We start from the raw sequence: 18,670 nt of genomic DNA, 5'->3' as shown, positions 1-18,670 counted from the left end.
AGTTCGCTTTACCGATGAGATACGGCTCATCTGGGGGGGGGAACTACGCTTCGCGAGCGTTATCCCCATAGCAAAGCAAACTGTGGCTTACCTTGCGTGGATGTGACGATTCCTTTGGTGATTTACTGCTATATTGCAATATGCCGCAAAAAGCGTGCGTACGAAATTTATCGGAAAAAAAAAAAGAAAGTATTACTCAATGGCAGTACTTCTATATACCCTTCGCGTTATCCAAAAATTGGTGTCCAGAAAAAGTCACTTCAGTGTTGTTTGCCAAAATGAAAAAAAAAAATAATCAAATAACATAAAATAAAATAGAAATTTTGTACCTTTTCGAGCTTAATTTTACAGAATGGGATAAATATTTTTACCTTCTATTAAAATGAAAAATTAACGCTCTCTTTTGTGCGTTGCGATGGATGCGATTTTTGCACATGTGGAGAGAGGGGCATCTCGTTTTTTCTAACTGCCACGGATGGGAGAGCCATGGGCATAGAGAAAAAAGAAAAGAAAAAAACACCCCGTCTGCACAAACCCCGCGGAGTTATACCTCTGTATGCGTACTCCCCTTCTGCGCGCAAATGCAAAAATGAATGAGCAGCCTCGACGTGTCAGCCCACATCGCCTTACCGATACGCATTATGCAAGCATGTGGCATGCATTTATTGTAGCGTATCCCTCTCCTGCGCTAAATAAATGTACCAAAGGAGAGAAAACTACATATAGCAGCCGCTTCCATTTTGTCGTCCTCTCCACTCACAAGTGTAGTGCGCAAAGTATAGCGGCTCAAACGGGCCCACCATCATGGGTACGCAGAGCGGTTGGGTACACTTCTTTGAAAAAAAAGAAAAAAAAAAAACAGTGATCATTTGGATGTTCCTGAGGAAGCGAGGGAGTGCACGGCGGGGAGCTAAGAACTCCTGCATAGGAGTACAACGTTAGTGCATTTTACTACACGGCATAACTAACTATATGTGCTGCTTACATTGGACCCGCGGCAAGTGGCAAAAAGGTAAGGGCACCCCTTTCGCAAGTGGAGCTATACATATAAAGGGTTCAAGAAAAAAAAAAAAAAGGAAACTCATTCTTTTTTTTTTTTTTTTTTCCCTCTTGCGGTAAGTGAAAAAATGGAGTAATAGAAAAAAAAAAAAGAATATCCCCGATGTGACTAAAGTTTGTATTCCACATGGACGTTGTGTTGTTCCATCAGGTAGGAGCTGGGCAGGCAAAAAAGGTGGTGGGTTGTAAATGGGGCAACATATTTGCACAAAATTGGCAAAGAAATGTACTTCGTCTCCTCGTCGCCCACTTCGTGACAATATTTCATCACTGAATTCTGTACGGAGAAAACTAAATGGGCGCTGCTTCCATGGCGGCACAAAGATGTGCCTTCATCCTACACACTTGAAAGACTTACCAAATTGGCCTCGCCACACTCATAAACTTAAGGAGCATTTCGTTGTACTCCTCCGTCTCATCACTCTTGATAGTGACGGCGCCACCGGCCCCGATGGAAATCTGCCAAAGGGGGGAGGAAAAAAAAAAAAGAAATAGGGTCGAGTGAATGCAAAATTGGTCCCCGTTAATGGTGTGCAGTTTTGGCCACTTTTTCAACCCTTCCATCTTACCGCCCTGTTTTGCACCACAGCCGTTCTAATGACGATGTTAAGGATAAAATTTCCCTCCACGGAGATGAACCCAATGGATCCGGAGTAAACCCCCCGGGGGGCCTTCTCGATGCTGCGTCGTGTGGGGGAGATAGTGTGACGAGGGAGTGTTGTTGTGTGCCGGGGAACGGGGTGACAAAGTGGAGTCGCAAACTCGCAATGTACGATGTGGCGTTCACTTCGTGGTAGTGCTTGCGCGGTTGCAATGTTGCCCCGTTGCGATGCTGCCCCGTTGTGCCGCTGCACCGCCTCACCTTTGCAGAAGCGAAATAGATATGGGCTTGGGCGCGCCCGTCATGGAACCGCCTGGAAAAACATTGACAATGGCATCTGCAAAGGTTTTCCCAGGGAGAAGCCTTCCATATATTTGGGAAACCATTTGGTGGAGATAAGCGTAGCTCTCAATCTGAAACAAGTGGCTGACACGAACGGTATCAATTTGGCAAATCCTGTGAAGGTCGTTGGTCGTGAGATCTACAATCATAAGATTTTCGGCTCTGTCTTTTTTACTATTGAGCAGTTTCTCTTTCATTTTCGAATCCTCTTCATTCGACTTTCCTCTCCTTATGGTCCCTTTGATTGGTTTGCTAAAGAGGATGTCGTCTTTATCCTTTCGGAGGAATTCCTCGGGACTAATGCACATGACTGTGAATTGCAGTTCTTCATCGATCGCGGGGTTGCTACTTAGTTGGAAGGGTACTGACTCAGCGTCCATTTTTCTCCAGTAGTGAATGTAACAACTGTAGGCAACCTTATTGACGCGCCTTACATGCAAATACATGTTTAGAGAATCTACAGAGGGTGCATTAGAATCCGACACGAAATAGTATCCTACAAATTGGGTCGTTAAGCAAAGTTCGTACGAATGCCCCATTTCAATGTACTCTTTGCACCGTTTTACATTTTCCATATATTCATCTTTACCTACCAGTGGAGAAAATACAATCTTGTTTTCGTTTGCTTCGTTCGTGTGCGGCAGCTGCTCATGGTATGGGAAACACTCCGGGGGGGTGATGCATACAAAGGAGGGGACCTGACAGTGCTGATCGCATTCCAGTTTTGTCTTAACAATTCTGACGATTTTGTGGATGGCTTCGTGATTCCATCTGGCATTGTACTGCAAGACGTTGTGCACATCTTGGCTGCTCCAAAATGTGGGGGAGTGCCCCAACGGAGACTTAAAATAGGCATCTTTCGGTTCGAGCGAAATTAAGTAAATATTATTATTTACCAAATCGAGTGAGATAAAATTCTGAGGGAAAATAAAAACAGAAATTGGGATGGCATTCTTCGATTCCCTGTCCTGGGCATGATTCTTCCACTTTTTTTTATACAAGATTTTCATCGTCTCGTAATTATATTCGTATGTAAAGAAGCCAAAGTAGCCCAAGAGGCAGGAGTTTCTATGCCTCACGAATTGGTCCTCTTGGATTGCCCCTTTGGGAAGGTAACCTTCGTAAGGATAACCATCCGGGGGGAGTTGTCCCTCTTCTACTGCTGCTTCTTCCGCTGCTGCTTCCCCCCCTGTGGAAAAATTGGTCATGTTCTCACCCCGCCCCGTTCTGCACTGATTGAAGGTGCCATGGCACTTCTCCATTTTGACCTCCTCCAAGTGGATGTTATAATTACCCTTAAAGAGATTTATCCGATCTCTCATGTGATGCACCAGACAGTTGTCTGGATCCTCACTGTAGTGCGTCACTCGATACGATTCCTCGCTCGACCTCTTCCCCAACTGAACGATTGTGCCATTCATTTGGTGCCCTCCCCCATTCTCTGCGTAGTAATATTCTAACAGTTCGCTTAAACGGCCTTTCGCATTTCCCATGTAGGAAAATCGGCAGCTGGTATGGAGGTAGCCGCTATGGAGGTGATTGGCATGCAGGTGGCTGCTATGTACATGGCCGCTATGGATACCACTTCTATCCCTAGTGGCATCTCCTTCGTGTTGGATCCCCTCCCCCTTGGAGTAGTAGCCCTCCGGAGGGGCATCCAAAACTTCCCCGTTGCTGTCCAGCCAAAAAGACACATCATTTGGGTCATAAAAAATGGCTCTGAAAATGGCATGCGAGAAATTACGCAAGTTATGCACCCCTGACAGTTTTATAATTTTTATTTTCCATGCTTTCTGTCCCCGTTCATTTGGGGGAAGCTCAAAAGAACCTCCTCCCTGCAGGAGGTTACTCCACAGTTGGTGCTCTGTATAGTTGACCGTGGCTTCTCCCCCCCTACGCCCACCGCTTCGCTTCAGTGTAATTTTTTTAAAATTTTCAAAAAAGGTGTCGCTGAAGTCACTTTCGATAGACTCCGGGTGATACTGGACAGTGTAGTATGGGAGGTATTTATGTTGCGTGCCCATAACTATGAATTCCTCTCCACAAAGTGAGTAGCATGTAATCCGCAACGGATCAGGGACCCTTTTGGACACCTTTAGGGAATTGTAACATGTCGCTTTGAACCCGTCCTGTACATTTTCAAACAAATCGCTAGCTATATTTTCGTACTTGCATATATGAATTATATTTGTGTCCCCATGAAACATGTTCTTTACTTTTTTTATTTTACACCCATAGAGGTGGCAGATTAATTGGTGCCCAAAGCAGATGCCTAGGATGGGAATGTCGATCTTCCTCTCCAGCATCCCTGCGATTAGATCGTCTCTGCTCCTTCCCCCCGTTTGAGGATTTCCATACCCTGGGGAGATCACTACATTGTCGACTTGGGGATAATATTTCCTCACAAAATCGTCAATGGTTAGTTCCCCCGGGTGCACGACTATCGGTTCCGCACCGTTCACCTTGCGCAGGTAGTGGACGATGTTGTAAGAGTAAGAGTCGAAGAAGTCGACGAAGAGGCTCACCACGCGCCGCTCCATGTGGTGTAAGTTTAGGACACAGAAACGAAGAACGAGGGAAGCTTTTCCCCCTGTGTTAGACGCGGCCACCAGGAAAAACGCACAAACGGGCAGGAAGCAAAATTAGAGAAGGGGGGCAACTACTCCTTCCAGACATGCAGCCAAAGATGCATGGTTTTCACGCCTTCACTGAGAGGTAGCCCCTAACACGCAGGTACCCTTTGCGAACTTAAGAAGCAAAACGGTATGTGCGCCTCCAGCTAGCTAAACAAAGTTAAGGCAAAGCGGGAAAAAAAAAGAAAAAAAAAAAAAACAACCACTACGCCTGTGCGTGATAAAACCCTACATATGCATCCCCCTCCGTGGGCCATCTAAACATTCACATTTTCGTATTTACTCTTTTCACATAAGGACGCCTGGGGGCACCAATCTGTGAGCAGGGCGGGAAAGAGGATATTACCTTTTACGGATAACCCATTTTGGAATAAATGACGTCCCCGCGGAAAGGAAGTTACGGGCAAAGGAGAGCAACTGAAGAACACGCTCTATACTCTCCCGAAGTACACCCCGTGCAATCACGTGCGCTTCGCTTCCATGCAGGACGTCGATTATGGTTTTCCCCCTTTCGTGACTCCCCACATTAGGCCCTCAAAATATGCACCTTTAAAATTATCATATAGGGACTCTATTTCCTCCAGATTATACAGCAGGGAGGGCGTTCCCTTCTTCAGCTTTTCGTACTCTTTGCTCCACTTCTTCCCTCGCAGCACCTGCCGACGTGGTGGGGGAAGCAGTTAGAAAGGGAAGAGGTCAGTGAAGCGGTCAATCAGGAGACCATCCAACTGACACACTGAGTAACTCTACACAGCAACGATGCGGGGGCGCCTCGTCAAAGCTGAACATTACGATGTTCCTAAATTTGCAGTTCCCCTTGTTGGCCAACAGTCCAAACGCGCCCTGTGAAGGGTTAAGAGAGTGTGCAGGTGTAGAGGTCGGGTGGAGGGACGGCATGCAAAGAGTGCCATGAATGAGAGGGGACAATCCCCCATTATCTCCCCTCAAATCGGTTGCACTGATGAGCGGCAGACGGTCACACATCAGCAGAAAGGAGAAAATTTCATCGCTTAAATGGCACTGTCAACGGGTGAGAAAGCCGGACGAAGCGGTAGACTCATATGACCACGTCCTCACGTCAGACACACCTGCTTAGCTGTGCTATATTCCGACTCGTCTTCGCTTTTCCTGAGATAGTCAACGGAAAGGTCTCCATACTTCCCCGCCCTAACCTTTATGTCCTTTATCACTTCCTGCGCAAATAAGACGTACCAGTTGTCGCTTTTAATCTTCAGTTCTTTGAATTCTAAATCGGGAATAGGAAAAAGGGGGAGGAGGCGAGGTGCATAAATATATTTTTCCCCTATCTATGTGCACTGAGAAACCATGGATAGGAAAGGACCCGTTAGAGATAGATCTACGAGGGGTCACCTCCACACGTATGCACATATATAACTACACAATTTGTACATGTCTGTCCCCTTTTTCCTACCCTTGAGTACCAACAACTCTCCCTCCTTGACGCGAATGAGCTTTAAAATCTTGTTGTCTATTAGGAGCCCCCAATAATTTCGCTCCCCGACGATGCGAAAAATTAACCCGCATGACTGCGCGTCGTTCATTTGGACCTCCAGCTGGGCTATGGTTTTCTGACACAGGGAGTGCGTGAGTCAGCGTAAGTCATCGTAAGTAAGTCAGCGTAAGTAAGTCATCATAGGTAAGTCATCGTAGGTAAGTCATCATAGGTAAGTCATCGTAGGTAAATCAGCGTAAGTAATCCTATGTATGCCCGCCCATGCATGAACCTAATCAACCGTAAGTCTCCTGGGCGGATATGCCAAATGAACGCGAGACCCTCCGCGCAAGTCCACTTTCTCCTGCCCACCTTGCAGAAGAAGTCCCTTTTGATTAGGGACGTCCGGGTGCTCATCCTGCAATCATTAGCGCAATTGTGAGGAAAAGAAGAAAAAAAAAAAAAATACACAAGTGGACTTATTAACGGGGAGTGAATCCCCCCCCCATAGTCACCTCTCTGCGACTACGTTGGTGTGTGCACAGTTGGGGAGGAGTAACCTGTTGTCTAGCCATCCAAAGGGAAAGGGATGATTCTAAAGGGGGAAATGAAGTTCTCTTATTAGTAGGCGCAGAAATGGGAAAAAACACCTCCACTCATCCCCCCACGTATGCACACACAAAGCATACACAAAGCAGACACATAATATAGACACGTCGCGTACGTGATTATATTCATTACTGATTCTCTGCAGCTGTCCCTCCCCTTGTATTCTATCACTGCCTTCTCATTGTCGATCTGCCAGTTGTCCGTTTGGAGCCATTGGCTATCTGGGAAAAAAAAAAGAAAAAGAAAGGGGGAGACACCACAAGGGGGAGAAGTGGGTTTATATATGTGATTGTTGTATCTGTTTACGAACTGCACATATACAGGTGGGTCCTGTTATGTCACACATATCATGAGCATTGTTTTGTGGAGTCCTTTACTCAGATCGACTGGGTCGTAAGTCTGCTTCAAGAAATATTCGCGACATCTTAAGGGGAGAGTTAAAGTGTGTTCGGAAATGACATGGGGTATTAATTTTTGGCATTTTTTTCTTTTTTTTTGCTTTACTTTTTCTATATTATTTTATCTTCGGCTAAGGGTAGACACTTCTCTACCGTTGCGAGCTTCTCGTCTGCTCCTCCTTTGTACACCTACCCTCCTAGGTTGAACAAAAAAAAAAAAAAAAAACTCCGTCTCAAAAAAAAAAAAAAAGAAAAAATGGAAGCATGAACATGCAGGGAGGACGACTCATTTGTGATTCAAGCGGATGAGAAGAAGAATCGGCATTTTTTGGCACTTGTCGAAGTGGCTGTTTTTTCTTTTCCTTTTTTTACGGTAATCCAAATGTTTTTTAAAATATTTGGGCGTTTCGGACGGATATATTCTGCGGGGAACACGAAAGGGAAAAGACAACATTATGTCCTACCAGATTGTGAAAATTCAAACACTCTCTACAACTGGGTCTACTTTCTTGTCTCTGCCTTATCAGAGGCCCTTTTGGGGGGTCCTCCTTAAACAGGCAAAACGTTCTTCCTACGTACACGTTGGTTAGCCAAGTCAGAACGTTAATTTTACTTTGGACGAATCTGCTATTCGTATGTTCGTACCCTCCATTGGGCACTTTACACTTTGCAACATAGGACAAGCAGAACAGGGCAAAGTGGAGAAGCAGGCCCCGTCTCGCCATCCCTGCGATTTTGTATTTATTTGGCATCTTTGGGGGCACGGAAAACGACACAATCGCTACCTTGGAGACAAATTGGAAAACCGGAGGAGGATACAAAGCAGACGAACGGAGGCAAGTGAGACCGGTAAATTGTAGCGTTTCTGAGTGAGCGGTAAATTGTGTTTCCGCAACTTTGGGGTTAATGTAATTAATTAACCACCCAAGAGGATCTCTGCTGTGATGCGACAGTCTGCTTCTCCTTCGATGAAGCGCAAAAAGAAAAAAGAAAAAGGAAAATCAAAACGAAAAAGTAAAAGAGAAAACCAAGTGTATGTACAGAACGGTGCCTAACAAATGGGCCCTTCTTTTTGATGGAGACTGGCTAACATTCAATCACAGCCCAGGAGGACGCCCCTATATCGTTGCGTATCCACGAGCTTCCTACTCGCTCACTTGCGCCCCTACTTATGCGATCACTTACGTGCCACTTCTGCGACTATGCATGTGCCTACGCGCACCGGGGCGAATGCGACTGGCCCAACGTGCATACTCGGTAGGCTCCTTCACATACCTACACACAAACACACACACACGCATATACACCCGGAACTCTAACGAAATGAACCCTAATTGGTAGAAAAAAAAAGAAAGAGAGAGGCAAATGATGAACTTGAAAAAGGCCAAAGTGAGGGTTACAAAAAATAAAACATATCCTGGTGCCACAATTGTTACTAGCACAAATGTCATTACATTTTTCGGGAGGACAACCAAAACAAAAACATAAGAGTGGCATTTTGTTTCTTCTTTTTTTTTTTTTTCCTTGTGGGTGGAAACACATATGTACATATACATTCACATACGTACGCACATAGGCGCATGTGTTAATTAAAGGTGATGGGGGAAAGAAATAAAAAAAAAAAAAAGGGGATACAAAATGAAACGACTTTTTCTTACGCGTCCCTGTGTTGAATTGAATTTGGACGAATATACATGGAGATGTGCATTGCGGCACGGATGGGTCGCGTCCTTGGCAGTACACACAAGCGCACTCCTGCTGTAGACTTCCGCTCTTGTGCATTCCTGCCGGTAACATATACAAACGCGCGACGCACGCGCGGGGAGTAGCAAATTTAAACCCGCCAAAATGCCAATTCACCTGCGGCCGAAAAATAGCTGCAACTTCCAATCTTATTAATTACAAACGCAGATAATTGAAGAGGATCAAAAGTCGGAAAACACACGCGCAAGTGTTGCTGCTCAGCATGTTTTTGTCTTCGCTTGTTTCTCCGCGAGTCTCTAAATGGATAACTGTATGTAAGGGGGTCACTTCTGTATGGACAACTGGGTCTTTTTTTTTTTTTTTTTTTTTATTGTATTGGGTGGAGCGGCCAAAGGGGGGTTTCCATCAATGGGGTTTCAGTTTGTGTCTCTCTCCCTCGGTGTCTTCCGCCTCCGAAGCATCCCACCTCTGTCTCGATCGTGCAGTGCAACCTCGTCCTAATCACGGGGGTTCCCCACTGTAACGACAAGATAGAACTCAATTCTTGAGCACGTTCTTCTCATGGGTGAGATCCTTTATCTTCTCCCAGCTGAATGAATTGTCGCTTCTTCCAAAGTGGCCATATGCAGACGTTTTGGAAAAAATGGGCTCCTTTAATTTTAACTCCTCTATGATGAATCCAGGTCTCAAATCAAAGTTGCGCAAAATAATTTGCTCCAAGTCATAATCAGTGTACCCTGTGCTGACTGTTCCATACGAATTGACATTCAATGAAATAGGATTAGCAATTCCAATGGAGTAGGATGCCTGCACTAGGACCCTCCTGCAGAATTTATTTGCAACCAAGGACTTTGCAATGTAACGTAAGTAGTACGCAGCTGAGCGGTCCACTTTGGATGGGTCCTTTCCAGAAAAGGCACCCCCTCCATGTGCACCCCAACCTCCATAAGTATCACAAATAATCTTCCTCCCCGTTAACCCTGCATCTGCTGCAGGTCCTCCCAGCACAAATTTCCCCGAAGGGTTTAAATAGTATAGAGTCTCCTCATCAAGAAGCTTCTCAGGGATGACATACTTCACTACGTTTTCTATCAAGTCAGATTTTAATTGCTCATATTTTACATTCTCTGCATGCTGCGTCGAAATCAAAATGGTATGAACACGTAGAGGTTCCATATGCCCACCGAAGCTTCCTTTATTTTTATACTCTATGGTTATTTGTGTCTTTCCATCCGGTCCTAAATAGGGAAGGATGCCTAGCTTCCTCACCTCTGTTAATCGTTTTCCTAATAACGTGGCGTAGTGATGAGTCAATGGCATATAATTTTCAGCTTCATCAGTGGCATATCCAAACATAATTCCCTGATCGCCAGCACCTATCATTTCTGGCTTTTTATTTTCGTGTACACATTGAGCAATATCAGGGGACTGCTCATCAATATATATTTTGATGTCTGCTGTTTTGTAGTCCAATCCTTTGCTCTCATCATCATATCCTATGTGCTTTATAACGTCTCGAGCTACCTTGTCGTAATCAACTCTAGCTTTGGTTGTTATTTCTCCAAGGATAAAAATGAAGTTTTTCTTCGCGCACACTTCGCAGGCCACTTTGCTCTCTGGGTCTTCCCTCAGGCAGGCGTCTAAAATGGCGTCCGAAATTTGATCGCAGACTTTGTCTGGATGTCCCTCATTCACCGACTCGGACGTGAACAGGAAGTTTCCTCGCTTTATTTTGAGGTGATTCATTTTGCTGGCGTGGTGGTGGGTGCTTTGCAGGTTAACGCTGCTGGGTGATGCTTATCGATGCTAAAAGCTGCTGAGCGATGCTTAATGCTCCTTATCGATGCTGGAGAGCCGCTCCAACGTGCGCGTACGCCTGTGTTGGAACACCTGCCAAGTGATAAAAAGTGGAAGGCTTCTGGCGGTCCAGATAACGAAGCCTTTATCAATGTAACACAAAAGGAGAAAGTCAAATGGGAAAAAGGAGATGGGAAAAGGAGATGGGAAAAGGCAGAAGGGAAAAGGAGAATAAAAAAACAAAAAAAAAGGATCCACAGACCGCAAACAAATTGATGTTCAAATGTACAAAGTATTCAGCGTAATAAACTAATACGCTGAAAAAGAATGCGAAATTTTTTTCCCTTTCTTGTTCCGAAGGAGAGAACTGCTCATTTGCTTGTTTCGGCTCACTCGTTTTCGCAAAAAGGATTTTTCCTTATTTGGGTATGCCCAAAAAACCTTGAATTTTTTTTTTTTTCTTTTTTATCTTCTCGTGCGTACAAAATTTGTACAGGTAGGGGGTATGGCTACGCAAATGCATACGCGAGTGACCTCTAAGTTTTAATTGTTTCCAACAACTGGGGTTGAGTCGTTTGTTGGATAATTTGTCTGTTGTTCGTTTGTTTGTTGGTTTATTTGTTTGCTTGTTTTTGTTAGCTTCTTTCTTGCTTCGCTGCGCACTTTTTATTTCCGCAATGCCGCGCGACAATCATACGTTGCTGCTCCAAAATGGGAAAATAAAAAACTGCAGGAAGGTGACAGAAATATCGCCTAAGCGTTGGAAGAAATGTAACGGTGAAACGATAAGACGATGGAGTGATAACACAATGGAACAATCGCATAATCGAATGCTGGAACAAAGGAAAGATGTTTTGCAAACAATGAGTGAAAAAAACAATTTGGTGGATTTAATTTTTACGCGTTTACGATTTCGCCTCGAGTTTTGCGAAGTATAAAAGTTTGTGTGCTTTTTTTATGTTTTTTTTATTTTTTTATTTATTTTTTTTTTTGCCGTGAACGCGAACCGGCGTTATGCGGCAGAAGGAAAAAAAGTGCTATGAGAAAGTTTGCATTTTTCTTCCTCACCCCCTCTACATGCGCAATTTACAAAGTGGATTTAATATAGCACGTTTGGATGTATTTCTGTTATTTTTTCTTTTTTTTTTCGTGGATATTTCGTCTGGTTTATTCCTACGTTCGTCCGAGCCGTCAATTGGCTGTCGGTCGAGTTGTCAGTTGAAAGGTCAGTTGTACGATCAGCTGGTCAGTTGAGCGATCATCCATGTGAGTTATTACACCCCGGGGGTGATCTGAGTAGCCTACCCGTTTGCCCAATTCACCTTTTTCCTTTTTACGGTACTCCCCCCCAGCGGTAGCGCATTTTTCGCCGCTAAACCGCTACTGGCTCGTGGGGGGAAGGCATCACACGGAGGGCTGCAGGACAAGAGAGTGTAAAAGGGTCTCAAAGCGAATAGTCCGTCATATCTACGCGCAACACGCAGACGGTTCACCCCGGGGAATTCACGAATGGTGCGGGCGCCCTCCACATTTTCTACTACATCTCCTCACGTCCCTGCAACGGTACGTAGCATCTAGTTTAGAATGAACCGAGACAATTATAGTCTCGCCTTTACAAGGGGAAGTGTCAAATGGGATGCGGTTACGCAGGAGTTGCTGGCGCGAAGGGGAATCGCTTCTCTGTGGGGGTTCCCCCTTACGCTCGTTTGATTGAGGATCACCAGCAGGGGCGGGGAGTTACAAGAAGGTGCCACAATAACGTACCACAAGAGGGTACACCACAAGAAGGCACGGTGCACGCGGAGCGGCCATAGGAGGGGGGAGGGCAACCAATTTTATCGTATCACCCCTAGTGTGCGCTGACAGGTATGGTGCTTTATGACTCCCATTTAAGACTGCCCTTTTGTACCCCCAATTATCTGCTTTCAGTTTTTCTTCCCGCGCGCCAGATGTGTTGAGGTTTAGGCAGGCAAATTCCATTGCCCATATGCGTGTGCCGATTTACATCCGTTATATGCGTTACGTTCCGGCTGCACAAAGCGGGGGTCACACCTCCGCACCCCATGTAATATATCCCCACCCCATTTGCTGCGTCCAAATGTAAAAGGTGAACCCGTTCGCTCTACATTCACTTATACCGAGGGGGGGAAAAAGTTAGGCCTTCCCAAAATGACAAACGTTGGGAAGGCAAACAAGTCGGTCATTATGCCACGGTTATTGTAACGCCGTTTTTATAGTTTACTTATTTGCGAAAAAGTTAAAAAAAAAAAAAAATTTTTTTGGACTTTATCTTAAGTTAAGTTTGTTAAGCTGTGCTCATCATCTGCCAAGTTTGCAGCATTTTATAAATCGTACGTATGTTTGATGAGCATGTGAAAACGGGGGAAGAAAAAAACAAGAGAAAAAGAAAAAATTTAACACTCATGTAAAGAAACAAAAATTTCCGAAATGCAAGGGGGGAGTGAGAAGTTATTTCCCATCTGCGCCAGGTGGATTTACTTATCCTTCTTTTCCATTTCGTCAAACAGTTCTTCGCACAGGGAAAGGGCTATGGGGAAGGAAAAAATTAAGATACGCAAATTAAAGACGAAATGGCCACATGAGCAAAGGATAAAATGCGTGAACAGACAAATGAACAGATAAGCAACGGAAGAACGAAACATATCGGAAGGATGACCAATAAAGACATTCATGCGACATACGTTTAGGCATTTTATTTTTATTTTTTTCTTTTTTCCTTCGACCGCTTACATCCCAGGGGAAGTTGCCTCTGCTCTGGGTTGGGTCGTATTTCCCCATTTCTCACTTACTCGGATATTTAAATTTCTCCAACTTATAGTCTTCGTTATTTTTGATGGACTTTTTTACAAACTCGAGAACGTGCATGTCGAAGGCGTTTAGCAGGTCCTGTTCCAAAATGGCGAAAAAAGAAAAAAAAAAAAGAGTAATGTAACGGTTTGAATGTGTACAAAAATGGATGTACGGACAAGCGCTGCGAAAAACAAAATGGGGAAATTAAATGAGAAAAGGATTTGTTCTTCTCTTCTTTTTTTTTCTTACGTCCGATAGTTCCAGGTTCGTGTTCAAGTTTATGTTGCTCATGTTTCTTTTCCAGCTGCGAGATGGACGACGTGGAGGGGTGTATGCAAGTTTGTCGATATGGAGAAGTGTGTGCAAGTTTGTCCGTGTGGAGAAGTGTCTACAAATTTGTCAGCGTGGACAAGTTTGTGCAAACTCACAGGAATGGCAAGAAATTGCTGAAGGAGATTTCATCTTTGGACGAACCGTCGCCAATGTATGCGTTGCTCAACCGGCGCCTGTTTCTCCAAATTTTAATCATCTGCGGGGGGAATAGAAATAGAAAAAAAAAAAAAAAAAAAAGATATATATATATATAATTCTCCTGAAACGCTCCTCTCGTGAGTTAAAGCAAAATCGGGAAAAAAAACGCTAAACAGTTCTGTTACCTGTCCGGAGAATATCTGAGTATTTTCAACCCACGTCTTATATCTGTTCTTCACTTCCTCGGGCATTCCTTCGAACTTTTATTGATGAGGGGGAAATACACAGGTGTGGAGGCACACTTCCATGGCAGCACACACATAGGCAAGACACTTAATCAGTTTTGTATATGCTAAAACACATGTGCACTCTCATTTTACCTTATCGCGAGGGGGTTCTGCCTGCTGGCCGCCGCCTCCCCCAGCCAGTTGATTCTGCACACAATTTAAAATGTTCGAAAAGTTTATGTTGGGCATCGGGGGGGCGTTGTTCACGGAAGGGGTCCTCCTAATTTCGGTGACGGAGGAGCTATCCGTCCTACTGCTTGCAGCGTTCTTTATGTCACCGCCCTGTTGTACGATTTGTTGTGCCTCCTTTTCGCCCTGTGGAGTAGCGTCCTTTTCCGTTGGTTTTTCTTTCTGAGGGATGCTGCTAGGATGGATGCCTTTTCCCTTGTCGCCATGTTTGCCATCTTTATCTTCAGCCTTAGGATGATTCTTCATGTTGGCGACCTCCTTATCCTTTCCATCGTCGGACACGTCGTACATATCATCCATGTTACTGTCACAGGAGGCGAAGTTACTATTTGTTGCATTGAGGGCGTCCCCTCTTCCTTCTTCATGTTTTGCACTTTTTGGGTGACTGCTGTTACTGGTCATTTTTCCGTTTTCCCTTTCCTCATTTTTGTTTTTAACGAGGTTGTTGAAGATGTGGTTCAGGGGGACACCGTGTCCTGCGTGTTCTGCATCTGCTGCATTTCCTGCGGTTAGGGCGGGTCATTTTTGGGGAATGTTAGCCAAAGGGGGGAAGCAAAACGTCGGCGAAAGTGGCGCGGGCGGGAGTCCCGTGTATGTGTGTACGTATGTGTGTATGTATGTACGTATGTGTGTATGTATGGGGGTGGTGGGGCGCGCTCCACCCATTTTACCTCTTCCTGCTGCTGCTGCTCCTCCACTACTGCCGCTGCTTTCATTGGGGTCTCCGCTGCTGTAACCCTTGAAGGAGTGGCCATCCTTAAGCACTTCTTTCACGGCGTAGGTTTTTATGCCATCTCTTCCTTTTTTTGGGCCCTCCTTCTCATCGCTCCTTTCCTTAAGGCCCGGGTAGAGCAGCGACTTGTTACCCTGTCCGGGGAAGTTCGAGAAGGGGTTGTTGCAGTGGCTGCTGTTCCCGCTGACGTTCAAATGGTTCGAGGCGTTATTGGAGGTGCCATTCCACTGCCCACCTTGCCTAAATCTGCTGCTCATCTTTTTCTCGCTATGTGGATTGGAATTGCCTACTCTGTCGTCTCCTTTGCCGTCTCCCTTGCCTACTTTGTCGTCCACTTTCCCTACTCGGTTGCTACTTACACCATCTTCCTTCCCTTGAGAACGTTCACCAGTGTTACTCCTCTCCTTATGGGTACCAAACTCTTTCCTCAAAAGCATATTCTTGTTCCCCTTAACAGTACTAAGGTAGTTTTTATAATAGTCCTCGAATTCCTGTTGCAGGTTTGTTCTGTTTGTACTACTCCTCAGGTCATTATAAGGTAGGGGGTAATAGTTATCCGTGGCGTTGTGTAGGTAAGAGGAGCTGTCGTTGTTAAAGGGGTCCATATTTCCTCTGCCATAGTTGCCATTATGGAAGACGTCATTCTGAAAGAACCTAGTACTCCTATTCGAATGAGCATTCCTTCCATTATTTGAATAATACAGATTTCTTAGCTCTCTAAGGTATTCATGATTGATAGGATCTGAGTACCTGTAGTGTCTTCCATAGTTGTTGCAATAGAAGTTGTCATAAAAGACGAAGAAGAAGTTGGACAATCGAGAGAAAACTACCGACGCTAGGGATAGAATGATACTTATCCTGGAGAAAGAAGACATGGTAATCTCGCTATTCATAAAATTGGAGTGATTAAATTGGATAATGATGTTATTAATTATATTGTTAATATGTACAAAGAGATAAAAGAAAACAAAAATGGAGTTGCTATTGTGGTAGGAATTGATGTAGGAGGATAAATCTGGTCTTCGATATCCTGTTTCTTCTTCTAGGAGGACTAGCAGCTGTTCTATGACTCTCCATGGGATGTTTACTTCCATGTTTTTGTGTTCCGAATCGTTTGCTTCGTTTAAGCATTTCAAATCGCTTCTCCTTAGTGCACTGTTTGGTCTGTCGCTGGACATTTGTATCGATCTTATGTTCGCCGATAAGGAGTTATTGTCCGAAAGGAGGGCACCCTCTTCTTCTTCATTAATGGCTACTCTGGAGTTCGTTGGCAGGAAGTCGTTGCGGACGATCTCATTGTTCCTTTCTATGTCACTCAGTGGCACTAAGTTCGCATACGCGCCCCGGGGTGGATAGTTGATCTCGTCCATGGGTCCGCCTGCGAAGAGGGGGGTGCAGAGGTGGTGGCGATTGTACCGATTGCAGTGGTGGGGCAGGTGGTATCCATTGTAGCGGTGATACTCTTCTCTCTTTCACCGCTTCGACCTCTTCCGCCCTTACCTGTGCCGCTTGTCTTCAAGTTGCTGCCCGGAAGGTCCACCAAATTGTCTTGCGCGCCGGCGTTCCCGAACAGAGCCTTGCTGCTGTTGTAGGCCTTCATCATCCTCTCCTTCTGCTTCATGAAATCATCGACAATGTTGTGGTTGTTCGGGCCGTTCACATTCTCGTTCGTCTCGCTCAGGTCGTCTCTTCCATAGTTAAGGCCGTTCCTGCTTTCTCTGTAGAACGGGGCACCGACAGGTGTTCTCCCCCCGTGATCCAGTACAAAGGGTGGATACGCCGCTGCTAATCTCAAGTCATTTCTTCCTTTGAAAATCGGATTGAAGTGATTATTTATCCTCGCGTGGCTAATGCTGTTCGGGTGGTACATATAATTATGGTGGTACAAAAAATTTGGGTCGAAAAGGTACCTCTTTTTTTTTCTCTTTCTCTTTTCTTTTTCTTTCTTTCGGCGTTTTTTCTCCTTGGCTAGCTCCTCATCGTCATAGTCGTCCTCATTCTGATCGTCTTCCTCATCCTCCGGTAGATCTTCCGCGGAGAATCCGGACGAAGAGCTACTCGAATCGTAGTTTTTTTTCTTCCTGTGCTTATTTTTGAGTTTCTTTTTTTTGGTATACTTCTTCAATTTATGTGCCTTTTTCCGTTCCTCCTCATCCTTGATGGTGGTGTCGACTGACAGGAGGGATGACCCGGAGCGGCTGCTACTGGAGCTGTCATCGTTACTCGAATTATCAAAATGGTACTTACCATTCTTTTTGAGCTTATTCGATATCTTCATATGCTTATTGTAATTTTTTCTCTTCTTTCTTAATTTCTTCATTTTCTTTCGTAGCTCCTTTGTGTAGTTCTCACCGTGCCTTTTGCCATTCATGCAGCTATTATCCAATGAGGATTCGCTTTTGCTCCCTCCTGCCATGTTCCCGTTCGTCTTTTCCCTCTTCTCATCTGTCTTTTCTTCCGCGCCCTGTTTTGCGTTTACGGCCTCGCTCTTCTGATCATTCGCCCCGTTCACGTGGCTGGGAGCGACAAATTCGCTCGCGTTGGGGTTTATGCCGGTGGTCCTCATCGCCGCGGTGAAAATATTCTCTCCGTTCGCGCTTCCAAGATCAGTTCCGATGCCGCTCCCCATGACGCTCCCAAAACCAGTTCCGGGGCCACTCCCCATGGCGCTTCCAAGACCAGTTCCGAGGCCGCTCCCCATCGCGCTTCCTAACCCGCCTCCTATACCTCCCCCTATACCACTTCCTGGACCGCTTCCCACCCCTGCCGCATTCGTCGCCGCAGCATTCGCAGCCGCAGTGGCAGCCGCCGTCGCCGCACCATAAATAAAATTCGGATTGATGTTCACCTGACTCATTATGTCATTTAGCAGGGAGCATATGTTTGTCTGGCCCATCAGATCTCCATCCATATTGTCATTCCTTGTTAATCTCATGTGCGTGAAGTACAGAGGTGTGGAGGAGGATCCCACATTAGGGTTGGCACTAGCATTGGGCAGATTAGAAGCGGTGCCTCCATTGGGCATGTTCCCATTGTTGCCGTTCATGTGGACATTCGAGCTGAAGTTTATATGCAGGGGGTCCCCTATTACGCTGCCGTCGTTGCTCCTAAATATGTTTGCATTTCCGTCGATGTTCGTGGGGTGGCTGTTCCCATTCATAGCATCTCCGCTGTTTGCAGTGTTCCCATTTTCGTCACCTTGATTGGCAATGTTTTCCTTTTTCCTCACCACCAGATGAATGATATGATCATTTTGTATGTTATAATCTGCAACACTCTTCTCGTTGGCTAAGCACTGCCCTTGGTATATCAATCGAATGTCCTGCTTGTCCACGCTTTTCCTTTCCGCAATGATGTTCTTTATTTCCTCCGTGCTGGTGTCTCCTGTTACTTCCAGCTCGAATTCCTCGTTGTCGATGGTTTTGATTTTTATCTTTAAGTTGCCGTCTTCCTCCATCTTGCCGCGTCACGCACGTGAAAATATACGTGTGTATACAGCTTTGTATACAGTTCTGTGTGTATATATGTATGTCTGTACGCGCCGCGCTCGTCCTCTTCAGTTCGGGGCGGATGCGGACGCAGT

The 18,670-nt window shown here is 45.3% G+C and overlaps 4 protein-coding genes across 4 annotated transcripts; all 4 read right to left on the bottom strand.

Moving 5' to 3' along the window:
• Nucleotides 1-1,413: 1,413 nt before the first annotated feature.
• Nucleotides 1,414-4,542, bottom strand: C922_01660 (hypothetical protein; the record flags this gene model as incomplete). Its single annotated transcript, XM_008817263.1, has 3 exons — nt 1,414-1,518; nt 1,629-1,740; nt 1,922-4,542. The coding sequence occupies 3 exons, from the start codon at nt 4,540-4,542 to the stop codon at nt 1,414-1,416; spliced, it is 2,838 nt and encodes a 945-aa protein (XP_008815485.1).
• A 587-nt stretch (nt 4,543-5,129) lies between these two features.
• On the bottom strand, nt 5,130-7,847 carry C922_01659 (hypothetical protein; the record flags this gene model as incomplete). The annotated part of the gene is made up of 11 exons (XM_008817262.1): nt 5,130-5,291; nt 5,428-5,478; nt 5,724-5,881; nt 6,068-6,224; nt 6,461-6,506; nt 6,649-6,683; nt 6,830-6,918; nt 7,075-7,121; nt 7,239-7,284; nt 7,468-7,517; nt 7,675-7,847. 11 exons carry the CDS (start codon nt 7,845-7,847, stop codon nt 5,130-5,132), a joined length of 1,014 nt encoding a protein of 337 aa, XP_008815484.1.
• Nucleotides 7,848-9,336: 1,489 nt separating this feature from the next.
• On the bottom strand, nt 9,337-10,545 carry C922_01658 (methionine adenosyltransferase; the record flags this gene model as incomplete). Its single annotated transcript, XM_008817261.1, has 1 exon — nt 9,337-10,545. One exon carries the CDS (start codon nt 10,543-10,545, stop codon nt 9,337-9,339), a length of 1,209 nt encoding a protein of 402 aa, XP_008815483.1.
• A 2,853-nt stretch (nt 10,546-13,398) lies between these two features.
• Nucleotides 13,399-18,544, bottom strand: C922_01657 (hypothetical protein; the record flags this gene model as incomplete). Its single annotated transcript, XM_008817260.1, has 7 exons — nt 13,399-13,503; nt 13,657-13,711; nt 13,836-13,936; nt 14,064-14,138; nt 14,259-14,839; nt 15,026-16,465; nt 16,504-18,544. The coding sequence occupies 7 exons, from the start codon at nt 18,542-18,544 to the stop codon at nt 13,399-13,401; spliced, it is 4,398 nt and encodes a 1,465-aa protein (XP_008815482.1).
• Between the last annotated feature and the right edge of the window lie 126 nt (nt 18,545-18,670).

The sequence above is a fragment of the Plasmodium inui genome (genome assembly GCF_000524495.1).
Source record: "Plasmodium inui San Antonio 1 unplaced genomic scaffold supercont1.5, whole genome shotgun sequence".
Taxonomy (NCBI): Eukaryota; Apicomplexa; class Aconoidasida; order Haemosporida; family Plasmodiidae; genus Plasmodium; species Plasmodium inui.
The sequence above is the reverse complement of the archived record's forward strand: the minus strand, read 5'-3'. Positions and strand labels throughout refer to the sequence as shown.